At 38.3% G+C, this 18144-nt stretch overlaps 1 protein-coding gene across 2 annotated transcripts in view; it reads left to right on the plus strand.

The window, feature by feature from the left end:
- Positions 1–18049, plus strand: part of XPO4 (exportin 4) — a gene marked incomplete at its 5' end in the record, with an annotated part of 81988 nt that extends 63939 nt beyond the window's left edge. Inside the window, 12 exons of one of the 2 annotated variants that reach the window (XM_082010431.1) lie at positions 31–176; positions 1474–1651; positions 3410–3569; positions 5246–5415; positions 6381–6555; positions 7678–7971; positions 8869–9049; positions 10582–10700; positions 11552–11682; positions 12458–12575; positions 13856–13948; positions 17832–18049. In XM_082010431.1, coding sequence (XP_081866557.1) covers positions 31–176; positions 1474–1651; positions 3410–3569; positions 5246–5415; positions 6381–6555; positions 7678–7971; positions 8869–9049; positions 10582–10700; positions 11552–11682; positions 12458–12575; positions 13856–13948; positions 17832–18029 — 1963 coding nt within the window. In that variant the 3' untranslated portion in view covers positions 18030–18049. The remainder of the gene's footprint in view (positions 1–30; positions 177–1473; positions 1652–3409; positions 3570–5245; positions 5416–6380; positions 6556–7677; positions 7972–8868; positions 9050–10581; positions 10701–11551; positions 11683–12457; positions 12576–13855; positions 13949–17831) is intronic. The other variant, XM_082010432.1, reaches the window with a different exon arrangement.
- Between the last annotated feature and the right edge of the window lie 95 nt (positions 18050–18144).

An 18144-nucleotide genomic window follows, 5' to 3' on the forward strand; every position in this document is an offset into this window, starting at 1 on the left:
TGAAGTTATTTTCTTGTTATTTGTCCACAGTTTATTAGAAGACCGAGTGACAAGGCTCCATGGTCAGTTGCAAAGACATCAGCAGCAGTTACTTGCCTCACCAGCATCAGGCTCAATTGACAATAAAGTGCTTGATGACCTGTATGAGGATATTCATTGGCTTATTTTAGTCACAGGTTAGTGAACAGCTTTAAGTAGTACTTATTCTGGTATTCTTCGTGCAGCTGGAACACCTCAGGGGAAAAAAAGTATTCCCTGTATATCAGCTACTCTTAATTGACTCTAAATTTTATCCTTTATGATTCTTTCATCTTACATACTCTTTGTTTTACTTTCACCTGCCTTGAATAACATGAACGTTATCTTTAGAAGACTGATAAAATCTTTACATGAGGTAATGTCCTTTGGAAATTCCCACAACTAATTTTGTTACAGATTTTTTGAGATGTGTTATCAGTCAACCTATTCAAAGAGTTAGTCTGTTCATGGTATCAGTTGTATTATCTGGGGGCACATGACTTTATAAGGGAATCAACTTGAGATCAGGATAACGGTATTACTCAGTGGTGGTGAAGAATCAATTAAGTTCCAAGATCTCTCAGTGCTGATGATCCATGTCCTGACGTTTTGTTATGTTTCAGGGAACTTGAATTTAGAACATTTTTTGTTTTAATTTTTAGATGGAACTATCTTACATCTGTTTGCAAAACGTAGTAGCAACTAAGACAGTGTCTGTACTTTTTTAGGAGAAATGTATACTTTATGAAATATATTATGGGATCTCTTTGAACATCTGATGTTTTAGTCGCTCTCAGATGTTGACACAAATGTGTTAATAATTTTTTTGTATCACTGTGGGATGGAGTTTGTAGCTCACAGATGGCTGTGAGATGAGACATTGAAAACTACAACTGAAGCTGGAATTAATATTATTATCCGGACGCCAGAGTATTGTATAAAAACCCATGTTTCACCTGATCTGCAGTCGTTATGCAAGGAAGACTTTATTATAGCACATGTACTTGGTGTCTGAAAGCCTCTGACAAGATTTGAAATGTTTTCAGAACGGAAGTCCCAAATGAGATTGACTGAGTGGGGAAGCTGTAAAATCAAGGACTTTTTTATCACAGAAGAAGAAAAAAGTGACAATAAAATGTTGTTTTGGGTGTGGTTTTTTTCCTCCCTCAGTAGTTGAATTGACTGTAGTATTTTTACATGAAGTAAGGTTAATCTCTTTATTATTTGCTTTTTAATTTGGTGGTTTCTTTTCCAGTCTTGTCACATTAGGTTCTTCTCTACTGAATGGCTTTAAGGATTCTAAAGTTAATTTATACATATTTAAACAGGGTTAGTGAGGATTTGTACAAACATTTGATTCTGGTGTGATATCTGCAGTTAAGCCAATGGATTCTGTAATCCAGTAAGTTAACCTAGGATAGAAAGTTGTGATCACTCTTTCTTTTTTAATGTAAGGCTACCTCTTGGCTAATGATACTCAGGGAGAGACTCCACTAATACCTCCAGAAGTAATGGAATATTCCATTAAACATTCAGCTGAGGTTGACATCAATACGACACTTCAGATTCTGGGATCTCCAGGAGAAAAGGCCTCTTCTATCCCAGGGTACAACAGAACTGATTCTGTAATTAGGTAAGGGTGCATCTCGTTCTGTTGAGTATGTTAAATGTTTTTTCAGAGAAAAAAAGTGAGAACATGAGTGGACTTCTGTGAATTTGAAAAGTAAAAAAGCAATATGTAAACACTGAATATTGGAAAAGAAATGTATCTTTTAACTAGTATTAAAGTAAGGGCAAATAATTTATAAGAATGGCTTTACTACAGACTATTAAAGGAATGCTGTAAAAGAGATTATGAAAAGACAGAGAAGATGAAGTGATTTTTCTTTTTTTTTTTTAAGGGTAAAGAAAGGCAGGGTAAATACAGATGGTATTTCAAGTCAAGGTGGTCTGGGGAGGACTGAGAAGAAAAATGGGAGTAAGGCATCAAAACAGATAAAACTGAATCAAGATGGGAAGGCTGAAATAACTACATTGACCTAATAGTTTTAACAGAGGACGTGAGCCAAAGTCTTGGCAATAAACACAAATGTGTTTATATCTCTACTGAAAACCCATCTTTGATCTATTTGGTACAGAAAATCCTTAAAATGACTTAAATTACTAAAAAGTTGGTAGATCAAAATGTTTAGATAATATACTATATACTCTATAATTCATTCAGCAGATGTACAGCTTACTGATGCTCTGGAAAGCATTTGCTTGAGCTTGTGTACTTTGAACATGAGTTACTGCCCAAGCTTGGCAGTAGCAGCAAAATTGATCCTCGGTGTGGGAGGAATTGTTGTCACTTCTGTACATATACCACTATTAGCCTACAAAAGGAGCAGGAAAGGGGATTTCTGTTCTCTTTTTGCAAGAAAGCTGATGCCCGCAAAAGACTCCTCAACTTGAACCCTCACATATCAGAAGATTGCATTCCACTTTTAATTAACATGGAAGATTCTTCACCCAAGATTAGTTGTTGTGTACTTAACATTTTCTTCTTCTGGAAAAGGCTAGAAAAAATGAATCTTCATTAGCAATGTGTCTAACATTTAGAAGTTTGAATACTGTTCACTGATACTGTTGGCAGCTGCAAGAAGTGGCCACCAAACAGGATTTCTTGATGCAGTGTGTTAGTGGTGATGGGAATAAAATCAGATCTTAAGTAAGGAGAGTTTTGAGGGTCTATGGCAATAGCTCTGAAACATCTTCAAGAAATAGACTGTCAACTGCTAAATTCCTTGTGCTCTATCACATCCTTACGAAACTTAATTGATATACTACAAAAGCTAATATTTAATGTAGCTTTATGAACGGATTGTATTAATGCAATCACCAGATGATCTGCTATTTCAGACTGTTTCTCTGCAGTAATGACAAAGAGAGAAATAACTGGTCATTTTCATATTTGTTCTTTAGTATCCATCACACTACAAAAGCTGCCCAGTGAGGATCCACTTATACCTTGATGGTATAAGAAAGAGAAAATCAGTTTTTCAAAAAAATTTTTCAAGCACTCCAAGTAGTAGTCCATTTGTCTTCATTCCCTCGATGTCAGAATGTTTGTGAGGATTCTTTGTTGCAGTAATTTTGATGTCAAAGATGATCACCTTCTCTTTTAATGCATATTCTGACTTTTTGGAGGATAGTTGCCAATCTATCCTCTCTCTCTTTCCGTACATTTAAAGAAACAATAAATTCAGGTGCTTTTTACTTCATTAGAGTTGAACTACTTCGTGTTATTCTGTTCCTTCTGTCATATTTTATGAAAAGTGAAAGTGTTTGGTAGTCGCATTGCTTCTCCAAAAACCACTCTCAGCATCCTCATTGTGTTTTAAACCTGCAGGTTGTTATCTGCTATTTTAAGAGTGTCAGAAGTAGAATCTAGAGCAATAAGGGCAAATCTCACACACCTCCTGAGCCCCCAGATGGGCAAAGATATTGTATGGTTCCTCAAGCGTTGGGCAAAGACTTACCTCCTAGTAGATGAAAAGCTGTATGATCAGGTAAGGATGTAACTTTTATGAATTAATTGGTGAGTATTAGCAAAAACATTATTGTGTGAACGCAGATGTCAGCGTAGCTATTTTAAAGTGCAGTGATAAAGCATTTTTAATGTTAAATGGGTTGTGGTTTATTTTGGAATTTGTTTGAAAGCTATGTTTTCTTAATTTTTTTAATTGGAAATATAAGTTGTTAGGGGACCCTTCTTGCACATTTTGGTGCAAATGTGATTTTTTTAAATTTTTTTTTTTTTTGCCATTGCCATAGCAGAATAGCATAGCATGCTCTCAGGCTGCATAGGGGGTGAAACTCACTGACTACAGCAATTTTATAAGTTACTTCTATCCATCAGATCTTACAGTTCATCTCTAATACAGTGGTTGCCCTTGATGGATGATTTAGTGAGTAACCTGGTCATGATTCTGAATTAGATATTTCACACCATCACAAGGTAGTATACATTAGCTAATGTCACGCTACTTTCTCTCCTCTTCCCATTCTCATATGTTACCATTGTATATATCACGATTTAAATGATGTGTTCTTTGTAAAGGGCAACTTCTTACGGTGTTTGGACAGCACTAATCATGATTAGACCTTGATCCTGATTTTGCTTATCAAACTAACTGTAATCCAGCTAGCTGACAGAGGCCACTCATCCTGAGGAGGCCCTATGGGCTCTAACTTTCAAGAAGGAAGCCTCCTCCTCCCCTTTATCTCCACTATTGAAGCAACTAAGAATACTAACGCTTCAGGAAGCCCCTCCTTAACAAAAATAGGTATACGATAGACCTGTAAATATTTGGAATCATATTATTCAGGTTGTACTTACAGCAGAGCTAAGAATTTGTAAAGGTGCCAGTTGAGGAAGAATTGGAGAGCATGTAAGAAGGAGATCCAGATGAGAAACAATGCAAAAAACCAAAGTAGGGTATATAGGAAATGCACACATTTAGTTTGTGTTGACATGTGAAAGTGATTGAAACCTCTGTTTAAATCTTATGTGCAGTCATGTATATATTGTGAATTTTAAAGATAGAAATGTTAGTGGTGTACTGATAGGAAGCCCCTGCACAATTACAAAATCCTTGGATTTCACTCTTGAGAAACTTTTTTAAAGATAGGAGAACAGGCAATTTTAAGAAGCATATTCTAATGTGCCAGGATCAGAATGTGACATCTTTCCTAAATGATAGATTATAGATTGAAGGAACAATCTGCAGAAAGCAGATGCAGAAAAATTGCAATGAAAATAAGTTTTTACAAGATTTGATCTAGATCAATAGCTAGGTTTATTTCTAATAATTTTTATCACTGAATTTTGAGGAATTTTGTCATACATTCACGGAAACACTCTTGGGAGATGATTTTGGGATTTTTCTTTTAATTTTTAAAGCTTTTGAACTTTAAATTGGCATTAAAAGCTAGACATACTCAAACCTGGTTTTGTAATGAGGTTGGAACTTTTCTTTGTTTTAGGTGTTGTGCTTAAAATTGCAAGATAAATTTGGCAAAGATTTTTCTATTACAGGTATTCTTTGCCATCGTCTATGTAACATTTGTGTCTTTTAAGTAGGGAAGAAGTGACAGCCTGAAGAGAATTTGCTCACAATGATTACCATACACTTCGGGGTTCTGGCTTCTGTAAAACTCACTCATTTTAATGCTTTTCTTATAGATAAGTCTGCCATTTAGTACAGCATTTGGTGCTGATACAGAGGGTTCCCAGTGGATTGTGGGTTACCTTTTAGAAAAAGTGATCAGTAACCTGGCAGTGTGGAGTTCAGAGCAGGACCTTGCAAATGATACTGTACAACTGCTAGTAACATTAGTGGAAAGGAGAGAGCGGTAAGTTGCTATACCTCTGGAAGTCAAAAAATTTCTTTTGCTTCCTTTAAATTTTTTTGGCCAAAGTAATCCAGATATAGGGCACTTCATATTCATGTCTCTGTAAGTCAAATTACTGTAGTAACATACTATAAATGAAAAAAAGCTTGTCTGACAACGTGAGGAGTGAGACCTATATTTGACAAAACATAACCTAAGTTTTATTATTGTTTAGAAGTGCACTCTCCTTCCCTTACCTTTATGCCTCACTCTTAAACAGTGAGAAAGGAAAACTCTTCTGGTCTCCACTCTTATTGCAAGGATTTTTGTGGTGGTGTTTGTTTTTGTTGAACAAGTTCTTCCGGATTAAGAGTTCAGATACTGGCTGAGCCAGTATAAACTGTGCTTTGTAAACATAAAAAAAAAGTCTTTTAAAAATCCAGGATTTGGCAGATTCAGATAAATTTCAAAGTTTTCTTTGGTATTACAAACTGTGAAGCAGGAAATTCTTGAATGTTTTACTTTTGTGAATTGATATGCAATTATACATGCAATCATGCCTTCATAGTCTGCTGAAAGACAGTTCTGAAGTTTGAGGGTTTAAATGCTTGAGGAATTTTCTTTTCAAAAAAATGTAAACCCACAGGAGCTAGTTTGGGAATAAACTGCTTATTTTATCATGACATAATGAGACTAAGCTTTTAATCCATGCAATATATCCATTAACTCTATGTGTGTATGTGTGTAAAACTAAAGCACTTCCCTGCTTTTCTCCCATATGAATTGAGCTATTTTTGGAGTATATACTTTAGAAATCTTAGAGGTGAGGGATTAATACGATGAAAGTCAAAAGGCGATTTAGCCTTAGAATAAAGGAGTTAAAAAAAAAAAAAAATCTTCTGACAACTGCTAGCAACCTGATGTGCTCTGTTAATACAATTTTGTGAAGTCTTCTCTTTAATTAAACCGTTTTTTCCCTCTTTTAGGGCAAACCTAGTTATTCAGTGTGAAAACTGGTGGAATTTAGCTAAACAATTTGCAAGGCGAAGCCCTCCTCTTCACTATTTGTCCAGTTCTGTGCAGAGAACACTAATGAAAGCTTTAGTTTTAGGAGGTTTTGCTCATATGGATACGGAAACAAAGCAACAATACTGGACAGAGGTAAGTTATTTTGATGCTTCTGTTACCTCCATTTTAGCAAGTAGTACAAACAAGTTAGTTTAGGGACTTTTATGGTGATACAAAGTCAACAGTCTTTTGATTTTTTTGAACATCTAATATTGATAATTTTTTACATTATTCTCTCTTTGAAGGTCAATAGTTGTATGGCACCCATGAGCTGCCAAAAAGTGTATCTAAAACATCACAACCTAAACAGAAACAACTTAATAATTACTTGGAGGATTCATGAAGCAGCCAGTATAGCAATAGTCCCTTTCAAGTGTACTATAAAAGGTTAAGAGTTTCTCTTGGCACTGTGTCATTTCTTCCTTTTTATTTTAATTTGGTGGTATTATGAATTATTCAATTAATCACTTAATGATAATGAGAGTAAGTAAAAAGCTAATGTGGGACATAATGAAGAGCCTTGAACAGTTTTTTGTGCCCTGGCTCCATTAAAGTTCAGATATTTAATACCAGAAAGGTTGGTGCTAGAAAGTAGCTGAAATGTGATCAGGAAGCACCACATGAGTTTGTAAAGCATTGGCCTTCTGAGAGAAACTTGCTTTTATTAATAAAGCTATGAAATTAGTGATTGAAGGTAAGACTATAATGCGCTGGAAGTAATTGAGGAAAACATTTAACTATTTTTATGGAAGTTTCTAAATTGGTTCCAATTTAGCTGAATACAAAAGAGATTGTGCTGTTGAGAATCATAATATGACACACATAATTGTGAACATGAATCTTAATTAATGCTTTTCATTGATGAACTGTAACATTTTCCCCTCGTACTGAATTTGGAAGAGAATCAAATACTGTGAGCCAGAGAAAGTCGTTGTCATTTGTTTAAAAACTGCAAAATAAAATAAAATACTTATGGAGGTGCTTACTTTGAAACCAGCCTGCAGGTAATGATGGATAATGAGAATCACTAATCACTAGTACTCCAGCTTACATTAATGTGACAAATAACATAACTGAGCCATTGGAAACTAGAAGTGATTAGTTCTTGTAGTGTTGTGCCAAAAGCAACCTGTGAGCTTGCTAAATTACTCAAACCTCACATCTCTCATATAATAATATGCTTATCTTAATGTGACTTTTCTACAAAATTTCAAGGTTCTTCAGCCACTTCAGCAGCGATTCTTGAATGTGATAAACCAAGAAAACTTTCAGCAGATCTGTCAGGAGGAGGAAGTGAAACAGGAAATCACTGCGACATTAGAAGCACTCTGTGGCATTGCTGAGGCTACCCAGATTGATAACGTAGCAATTCTCTTCAATTTCCTAATGGACTTCCTTAATAATTGCATTGGATTAATGGAAGTATACAAAAACACACCAGAGACTGTTAATCTCATAATAGAAGTCTTTGTTGAAGTTGCACATAAACAAATTTGCTATCTTGGAGAGGTAAATACACCCAGAAGGGGAAGGAGGGGAAAAGTGCGTGCGTGCTTAAATACAGTGCTATTGCTTAAACAAAATAAAGTGTAGTGATTTTTAGGTTCTATAGAGAAAGAAATGCTATATGGTCACATATGTTGGAGGAATTCCTTTGTTTAAAAACGTACTCTCGCAAAGATTAAAAGCAGGACATCTAGACTGGTCTTACACCAATAAACTTAACCACAATTAATCGCTAGCCTAACTCTATGCATGGGTGGCAAAAGAGCGCAGACTGTGTTGAGTAGTTTTTTTAGCCATATCAACAGTCTCTGAAGGCTAGTCTAGGAGAATTGCAGCACTGTTTTATGTGACAAATGTATACCATAGAGACACTGCCTTGGTCCTAAACAAGGCTTTAATAGATACCAAGAAGTTAACAGGTAAAATGAGTCAGTGCAGTACGCTTACATCTTCGCACTGTTGGTTAATTTTGCTTTTGCATCTAGAAGAGTTCCTGCCTATTCCAAACTGGGCAGGCACAAACAGTGTATTGTGGCTCCAAACTTCAATAGCTGAAGTGAGTCCCCAAGGGATGTTGTTGGTAATGTAGTTTGTGAGATTACCGAGATGTGTCAGCCTGTCCCAAGCCATTCTTGTCTTGTCTTTTTTTTTTTAAGATTGAGGCATTGATGAAAGTAATGTTCTGCTGTTTCAGTCAGTAGCACATCAGTGTATGGCTGTAAGTGTTCTTATTGTTTAAGGTGGCTGTTTCGTTGACAATTTTGCGTGTAGCTGTTGCAGTTATATAACCACTTTTTGTAATTAAAATCTCGAGGTATCATCAAGTAAGGTCATCATCTTAGAACAAAGTGTGTCACTTCACAGCAGATGGAAGTTTTCTTATTTAACATTGCTTTATAGGCCAAAGCCATGAACTTGTATGAGGCCTGCCTGACTCTGCTCCAGGTGTATTCCAAGAACAATCTAGGTCGACAACGGATAGATGTTACAGCAGAAGAAGACCAGTACCAGGATCTCCTCCTTATTATGGAGCTTCTCACTAATCTTCTGTCAAAAGAATTCATAGATTTCAGTGATACAGGTATGAAAGAATTGGCAGTTGCTGAACCGTAACTTGTGTTCTGAACTGTAAAAACCATTGTGGGGCATGCGTTCAATCCAGGTAAAGTGCAAAGTGAAGTTTAGGCTTGACTAGATCAGAATATGGATATTACTATGTAATGTGCCAGTAGCAAAGGAAGGACTTGTCACAGTATTCTAGCATCTGAATTTATTATTGCTCTCATAAAATAAATATAATTTCAGAAGCTGTATGAAACAGCTTGAAATCTGAATGTTGCAAGTCTGAACACATGGTAGCAGCAGTTTTATAACAAAAAACCCATAGAGAGGTCAGAATAGTAAATTACCGCAAGAGGGCAGATGGATTATCTTTTTAGTACAAGATCCAACTTTATTGAAATGCTGAGATCATTAAAATTCCATCATGTTTAAAGGGTTTCTGTATACCTCATTCACAGAACATGCTTTATGGTATGTGGGTGTAGCTAAGGGTTCTTTTTTGTATTCCAGACTGTTACTTTCTTCCATATATTTGCCACTTAAAATTGCAGTAGTCCTGAATATGATCTGCCAGTTCTAGCGTAGCTGTGCTGCATTGCTTTTGAATAAGCTGAAATACATTTGCATGATTTGGATCTTACCATGTCCTATGCATTTTGCACAGAAAACAAACAGAATCTGCCTAGGTTGTTTTGATGATGTTCATTGCTTTTCTGAGGTATATCTTCAAAGAGAAAACCTTGTACTCCAAAATGCAGTGCATCAGTCTGTTTTTTTGTCATGCATGCACAAAATGAATACAGAAACAGATTTAGACTTTGTCTATTGAATGGACAACTCAATGCCATGTAACTTACTCTCTCTGAGGTCAGACATTGGATGTTGGTTGCATGCAAACACTGTAAAGTAGTTACTATGAAACTAAGAAATGTGAATGCTACCTAAGTGTAATGCCCAGACATCAAATGTATTTAAAGTTGTCTGCATACTGTTGCTGACTCAATGCAGGGATTATAAAAGTAAAGTCACTGCCAGTTGATGGGAAATATAGGTCTTACCTGTAACTGAAGAAAACTTGGCAACATCCAAGCTACAGAATTTTCTGCAAAAAGCTCTCCCCTTTTTTTTTCCCTCCTTGTGTTTACAAAATATATATAAGCATATGTAAATATATAATATATAAAAAGTATAAACATGCAGTACTATTTTGCTCACTCTCTGTTTGTGTGCAGGCGTGAAGAAGCTGTCACTAGAAACAAATGCAATGTTCTGTAATGGAAGGGAGCCCTCAGACTATCTAAAGTGTTCTGGTTTAGCATGCCATCTGCTACACGTGATTGTGAAATGCTTAGTCCTAATGAATATAAATATAGAGTGATGTGGCAGCCTCCTCTCACTAAGCTTCTATTTTAATACGGTGCCTCATGTTTTTGTTTGGGGAGAGGGGAATTGTCCTATTTTTAAAAATGTCTTTATAATAAAGAAATGGGAGTCTTCCTTCAATGTGTTTAATCCTCCTTTTATACAAAATGTTATTTGTCTTTTCTACAGATGAAGTATTTAGAGGACATGAGCCTGGGCAAGCTACAAATAGATCTGTATCAGCAGCAGATGTTGTCTTATATGGGGTTAATCTAGTTCTGCCTCTGATGTCCCAGGATCTGCTGAAGGTAAGTATATTTTTACACATAGCTGCTAGAATATGAAAGCTTTGTAGTAATGAATTCCCAGAATTCATTCCTATATGCATTCCACCTCAGTAAGTTGAGTTTTCTAGGCTTTTTAAAATGTAAACAACTGTTCCACAGTTCTAGATACTGTTTGAAAAGAAATATTGTAAGCTGAGAAAATGTATATTTGAAGGGCCTAAACAAAACTTTTTTCTTCTAAAAGTGAGTCTGTGCAGGTCAACAGTTAGCTAAATCTGAAGTGTGGCTTGTAGAATCCTTTTTCTGATAGTGTCAGAAACGTGATAGGAAGCATAAACAGTGATACTAGTAAGAAAAAATGTGAGAGCAAGTAGTAACTTTTATTTTCACAATACATCTGGCTTTCTTATAGACATCAGCTGCTTGTCAGTAGAACAGTAAAATATGAAACAGTGGAATGGCAGTACTTCATTGGGTTGCACTGTGTTAATGTTTTACATGGAATCAGGGGAACACTTCTGAAGTGTGTCTCAGCTATTCCCTCTTAACATGCTTTCTCATCTGGTACTGCTTGCTAAGCATGAGAGCTACCTCCATTTTAGATGAAACTGAGTCAAAGGATGTACCCTAGGAGCCCCCCTGTTGTGCTCCAAATGCTTGTGAGGCTTTTACCCCACAGGATTAGACTTGCTCATGTCTGAAGTAAAACAGTGTTTGCTAATAAAGTTGTAGCTATTCTAATGACTCTGAAATTGTCTACTAAAACTGTCTTTTCAGTGGAAGTCACCAGTCCTGTCTCTTTGCAGATGGAAATTATCTCAGAATAGAGTTATGTGATTGATTCTAAAATTACTATGTTTTTCTTTTGACAGTTTCCATCCCTGTGTAATCAATATTACAAATTAATCACTTTCATCTGTGAGATATTCCCTGAGAAAATTCCACAACTTCCAGAGGACCTCTTTAAGAGCCTAATGTACTCACTGGAGTTAGGGATGTCATCGTATCCTTTATAGACTTGGGAGGGCTTAAAAATCTGAGTTGCGTTTATAAGGACCTGTTAAAAATTTGATTTTTTTTCTTTGCATTTTTTTCCTTTTCTATCAATATCTGTATCTGTAATTACATATCAGTAATCGACTCTTACTCTCTGCCCTCTGATGACTGAGTTTCACTGTAGTGTCTATTAAGATTCTAGTAGTAGCTGAATTTCCTCTGACTTGTGCTGCTTGAATGCAGCCTTTAAGTGGTTTAGCATGTAAGTTTTTTCTGGCAGCCATTCCTGCCTCCTCCATTACTTCATTTCAAAGTGTGTAACTTCATAAGCCTTCAGCTGGTATCCCAAAGCCATTCCTGAATTAGTTTCTCAGCTGGTAATACAAAACATTGCTGCTGTTCTACTGGGCTGGCTCCAGAGCATTTCCTGTCAGGGTGCCAATGGGCTCTCCCTCTCATAATGGGAGTACCATTTTCACTAATCTGTGGCACGTGTCAGAAACAGATGAGCTTGACCATAAGGGACTCTTTCTGAAAATGTTATGTCAGAGAGGGTTATGTTACCTTAGGGCATGTAGCTAATAAAAGAAGGCAACAAAGTTGGAATTCTTTTTTCTGCTTTTTCTGTTTTTGTTTTTTTTTAATTTATTTTTTTTATTAACAGCTTTATAGTAAAAAGAAACCTTGGAACATATAAGCATTTAAAATATTTGCTAGTGGCTGGGAAGTTTTACCACAATTTAAATGAAATCTGACTTTGATTCTTTAACATCCATTATCAGAATGAGTTCAGAGGTTTGCCAGCTCTGTCTGGAGGCTGTAACACCATTAGCAGAACAGTGTGCAAAAGCACAAGAAACAGATTCAACCCTTTTTCTGGCAACAAGGCACTTTCTTAAGGTAAGGCATCTGCGTTTCATGTTACTTCAATTTTTTGCACACAGGTAGCATCAAGAGGCCAAATAGTGATCATATCTGACCAGGTTAATCAGGATCACACATACAGTAAGAAACAGCCTGTTACCTAAAAAAACCAGCAGATTAAGAAAAAAGAGAGCATAAAGGACTGGAGATGTTGGACTAGAGTACAAAGGAGGATGGAGGCCTACAGGGCGGAAACTACTTATCACCAATCAACAAAAGACCTGAGCCTCTAAATGCAATTTATATTTATCCATGCTCTGCATATGAGCTCTGGAATGAACCTGATTGACAGTTTTAGCAGTTAGGTTTATTGTGAAAGCTGTGAAATAGAAAGCTTCCAGAATTGTGTGAACTGGAAGCTGGGTAGAGTACTAAAACAAGAGGCAGAAAAAAGAGCATAGTTGGGAACTAGAAAGAAAATGCTGTCATTTATTCAGTGTATCCAATGAATTATGCGTTTTCGTAATCCAGTGTCATATCTAGTACTTTCTTTTTAGGACCATCCACTCTATCTCATTGAATTTTGGAATGACCTGGTAGCAACCAGGTTCCTGCTAACTGAGAACAAAGTAACTGGAATTTGTGTGCTTATCTTCTGATGTTGTAAAGACTTCAGTTTTCCTTAAGACATCTTTTCTTACCAAACTGACATTTCAACTTCTGGAAATTGTTCATTAAAAGCATACCTCAGTCAAGCTGAGAGAATGAGAACCACCTTAAATAATTTTATTTGTCTCTATATTTCTTCTTTATATATGTTAACATAGCTTTCTGCCTTTTCTCTAAATTTCCACTTAAAATTATAATATCATTTTTATTAATCAGTTCCTTGTTTGGGTTTCTGTGAGCTGTAGGAGTCTCCAAAACTTGAGGAAAAAGTTCCCTGGTTTATTCTGGAAGAGCAAAGGCTTCTTTTATTATTTCTCTGGCATATCTGCATCTTTTGGAGAAAAATGCAAGAAGTGCCATTTCTCACTGAAAAACACACACAAATCAACAACAGGTTTCAGTGCTTTGAGATGTGTGTTTGTGCTGCTAAGCCAAGACTCAACTTCTAAAAGAAGTTGGCTTTCCAATTAATGACACCCAAATTAAAAAAAAAAAAAAGCAACGAAACAAACAACAAACGTGGATGTTTGTAAATACATGTTTGTTATTAGTATTATCAGAAGTGAAGATGAGGTTCAGCAGCAAATGTTGGTAAAGTAGAAAGTTAAGTTTACACTTCTGTAACTACTTCTGTTTTGTCATTTCAGATGGTCTTTGATATGCTGGTACTTCAGAAGCACAATACAGAAATGACAACTGCAGCAGGTGAAGCATTCTACACATTAGTGTGTTTGCATCAGGTATGGCATTTAAACACTTACACTCTGAAAACCAGTAATTTGTTAAAGGAGAGTGGTTAGTTACTGTGCGTCTGGCAAGTCATAGAGTTGTTCAGGTTGGAAGGGACCCTCAGGAAGTCTGTAGTCCAACCTCTTGCTCAAAGTAGGGTCAACACTGAATTCAGTCAGGTTGCTCAGGACTTCTTCCAACTGTGTCTTGAAAACCTCCAAGACAGATATTCCAAAGTCTCTCTGAGGGGCCTGTTGAATACTTTACTGTCCTTACAATTCATGTGCTTTCAGCACCTGCCAGACAGTCTTGGTGGCCCACCACTGGACTCGTTCGAATCTGTCAACATCCTTCTTGTGTTAAGGAGTCCAAAACTGGACACGGTATTCCACATCTAATCTAACAAGTGCTGTGTAAAGACAAATAGTAAATACAGCCCAGTATGCTACTAGTGTTCATTGCTGACAGGCACACTGCTGACTTGCTTAGTGTGCCGTCCACCAGGCCTTCAGGTCCTTTATTTAGCAGAACTGCTCCCCAGACTGTCAGTTCCCACTTTGTATAGTTGCAGGGGGTTAGGCTGTTTTAGCTGTAGGGCTTCCCCTTTGTCCTTGTTGAATTTCATGAGGTTCCCATCAGTTCATTCCTCCAGCCTGAGTAGGTGTCTCTGAATGTCAGTCCTGCCCTTGAATACACTGGCTGCACTCCCTGGTTTGGTTTCAGCCACAGACTTGAGGAGAGTGCATTTCCTTTCCTCCTCCAGGTCACTGACTAAAATATTTAACAGGACAAGGCCCAGATGAGAGCTGTCACTGCCACTTGTAACTAGCTTCCAGGTCGAATATGAGCCATTAACCACAACCCTTTAGAGGCTGATGATACAGGTGTATAGTAGCCTACCCATCTAGACAATAAAATCCCAGCTTGCTTACAAGAATGCTGTGCAAGACCGCTAAAGACTGGCTAACATCAAGTATCCACTGCTCTCCACTAATCCACAGATGTAGTAATTTGATCACAGAAGTCAGTCAAGTTGGTAAAGCATGATTTACCCTCAGTAAATCCACACTGGCTGTTCTCAATACCTTTCTATTTCATGTGTGCAGAAAGAGGTTCCAGGAATACTTGCTTCATGATCTTCTTAGTTCTTCAAAAGTAACAGAGAGCAGCCAGCTTTCTGAACCCTTAGATGAATTCTGCCAGGTTTCATGAGCTTGTATGCATCAAAATTTCTCAAGAGATCTGTGGGTTAATCCTCTTTACCACTGGTAGTTCCTCTCCTCCTTGGACCCCTGTCTCTGGTCATAAAGGTCTAGGAAAACCTATCAGTGAAGACCAAGGCAAAGAAAGCATTGAGTATTTCAACTTTACCTTTTGTCTGTTACCACTAAATCACCTGCTCCATTCAGCAGCAGGACCCACATTTTCCTTGTTCCTTCTTTTACTGTTAATGTATTGGTAGAAACTGCTCTTGTCCTTCACGTCTCTTGCCAAATTCAGCTTTATCTCAGCTTTGCTTTTCTGTCATTTTTCTTGTCCAGGCAATGTTTCAGTTTTCCTCCTTCGTAGCTGTCCCTGCTTCTATCTTCTGCATGTGTCCTCCTTGCACTGGGTTTCAGTCCTGCTTAGCTGGGTCAGTGTCCTGTTGTGTTTATATTGTTTTCCTCAGTATCTGGACAGGCTATTCTTGTGCTTGGAAGAGGTTGTCCTTAAAGACCTGCCAGCTCTCATGAGCTCCTTTTTGTCTTCAGAGCTCTCTCCTACAGGATCCCACCCACCAGTCTCCTGAATAAGCTGAAATCTGCTCTCATGATGTCCAGAGTCTCTACTCAGCTGCTCTCTTTTCTCACTCTCCTAAGGGTCCCGAACTCCACTATTTCATGATCACTGTAGCCAAGGCTGCCATTAATTACCATATCCCTGACCAGCTCTTCCTAGCTGTGAGAAGCAGATTGAAAGTCACCCCTGGGTGGCTGGCATTCGACCAAATATCAGGGAGATAATATCTCATAAGTCTGATCTGGAAACTTCTTCACGTTGCTTGAAGATGACTTGGCCCACTACTTACCCTGTTTTGGTGATTTGTAACAAGCTCCCGCCATGATGTCGTCTTTACCACCTCTCCTCCGATTATGACCCATCAGCACTCAACTAGATTGTTGCCCAGTCCATAGAAAACTAACCTTAATCTGAGCTGCCTTTTTACATAAATGGCAATCTTTTGTCATCTTCTTCCCTAAATAGCTTGAAAGAGCCTCCATCTGTCCATCCGAGCACTCCAGTCATGCCACCTGTCCCACCACATCTCAGTGCCTGCAGTGATGAGTGATGTTGCAGCTCTGCATCTGCACATTGAGCTCTAGCCCTTCCTGTTTGTTTCCAAAGCTGAATGCATTTCTGCACAGGCATATGAGGGTTGGCCCCCTTTCAACCTGTTTCACCTTTCCTGATGAGCACTCTTAAACCCATCATGCTTCCTTGCATTCTTAATACTCTTGGTCTCTGGCTCCTCACTGATCTACAAGCTGTTACTGCCATACCCCGTGCCCTTTAAAGCCCTTCCTGCCAGGTTGGCAAGCCTTCGGCAAAGATGTTCCTAAGCCACTTTGTCATATGGATCCTCTCTCTTGTTAGCAGCCCTCATCCTCAAACTGGAACTCATGATCATGTGACAAAAAAGACCCTGTGAGACCAGTCACAGGTGGCAACTTCATCGTGTGTCTACCCCCACCCAAGCCCTTCACCAGTAGAATTAAGTGGACTGCCATTCTGACTCCTTCACCCTAGCTCCCAGAGCTCAGAAGTCACTCTGGACTTGCTCCAGGTGCCCCCTGGCAGAGTCCTTTTAGTCATGTTTAACATGGAGTAGTACTGCGTTCAGCTCTGGGGCCTCCAATGTAAGAAGGACATGGACCTGTTGGAACGAGTCCAAAGGAGAGCCACGGAGATGATCAGAGGGATGGAACACCTCTCCTGTGAGGACAGGCTGAGAGAGTTGGGGTTGTTCAGCCTGGAGAAGAGAAGGCTCGGGGACACCTTGTGCAGCCTTCCAGTACCTGAAGGGGGCCTACAAGAGAGATGGAGAAGGATGTTTTACAAGGGCATGTAGTGATAGGTCAAGGGGTAATGGCTTTAAACTGAAAGAGGGTAGATTTAGACTGGGTATAAGGAAGGCAATTTTCACAATGAGGGTGGTGAGGCACTGGAACAGATTGCCCAGAGAAATGGTGGATGCCCCATCCCTGGAAGCGTTCAAGGCCAGGTTGGATGGGCTTTGAGCAACCCGGTCTAGTGGAAGGTGTCCCTGCCCATGGCAGAGGGGTTGGAACCAGATGATCTTTAAGGTCCCTTCCAACCCAAACCATTGTATGATTCTTTGTCTTCTGTTTCTGTCCAAGTAAGCATGAGAGTAAGTAGGAAACTCTTAGAAAGGAATTTAAGCTCTCTGTCCCAGGGAAGGGAATCTAGAAAAGGGAAAACCTATGGGAGGAGATGGTTGGTACGGCACATAGAACACGGAGCAGACGTGAAGAAAGAAGTGCAGTTTGCAGGAGTAAGCCTATCCTAAGAGCCAGAAGGCACTTTGAAGGGTGTCCCTTAAAGTTTTCTTCTTACTCTGCACTGCAGAGCACTGTACCTAGCTCTAAAGGCTTCTTTGGCTTTACTAGAAAATCTGGTCTGATCGAAGGGCTTTATCTGGTTTAGAGGTAGGTGAAAGGCTGCAGGTCCATAGTGCCTTCTGGTACACTAGTCAGTGAAACTGGTAACAGATTGAGAGGTACTGATAGCTTTCGGTCACAGCCCTGATTATGGATTTTGTCCTGATGAGAGAAGTTGTATACATTGTATCTTTTTATTTTTTTTAAGTTAATAAGATTCTTGTTTATTTAACAGGCTGAATATTCAGAGCTAGTTGAAACATTGCTATCAACTCAACAAGATCCAGTAATTTACCAGCGGTTAGCAGATGCCTTCAACAAGCTTACTGCAAGCAGCACTCCTCCTACACTGGACCGTAAGCAGAAGATGGCCTTCTTAAAGAGTTTAGAAGAATTTATGGCAAATGTTGGTGGACTTCTCTGTGTAAAATAAACAACAAAACTCTATGCCTAATTTAGACCCTTTCTGCAAAATGCACTGAGAAATGCTGAATGCTGACTAAATCTTGTACCTGTCTCTGGGTTCTTTGCAGCCATCTCAGATTCTA

The sequence above is a fragment of the Phaethon aethereus genome (genome assembly GCF_964289735.1).
Source record: "Phaethon aethereus genome assembly, chromosome: 1".
NCBI lineage: Eukaryota > Metazoa > Chordata > Aves > Phaethontiformes > Phaethontidae > Phaethon > Phaethon aethereus.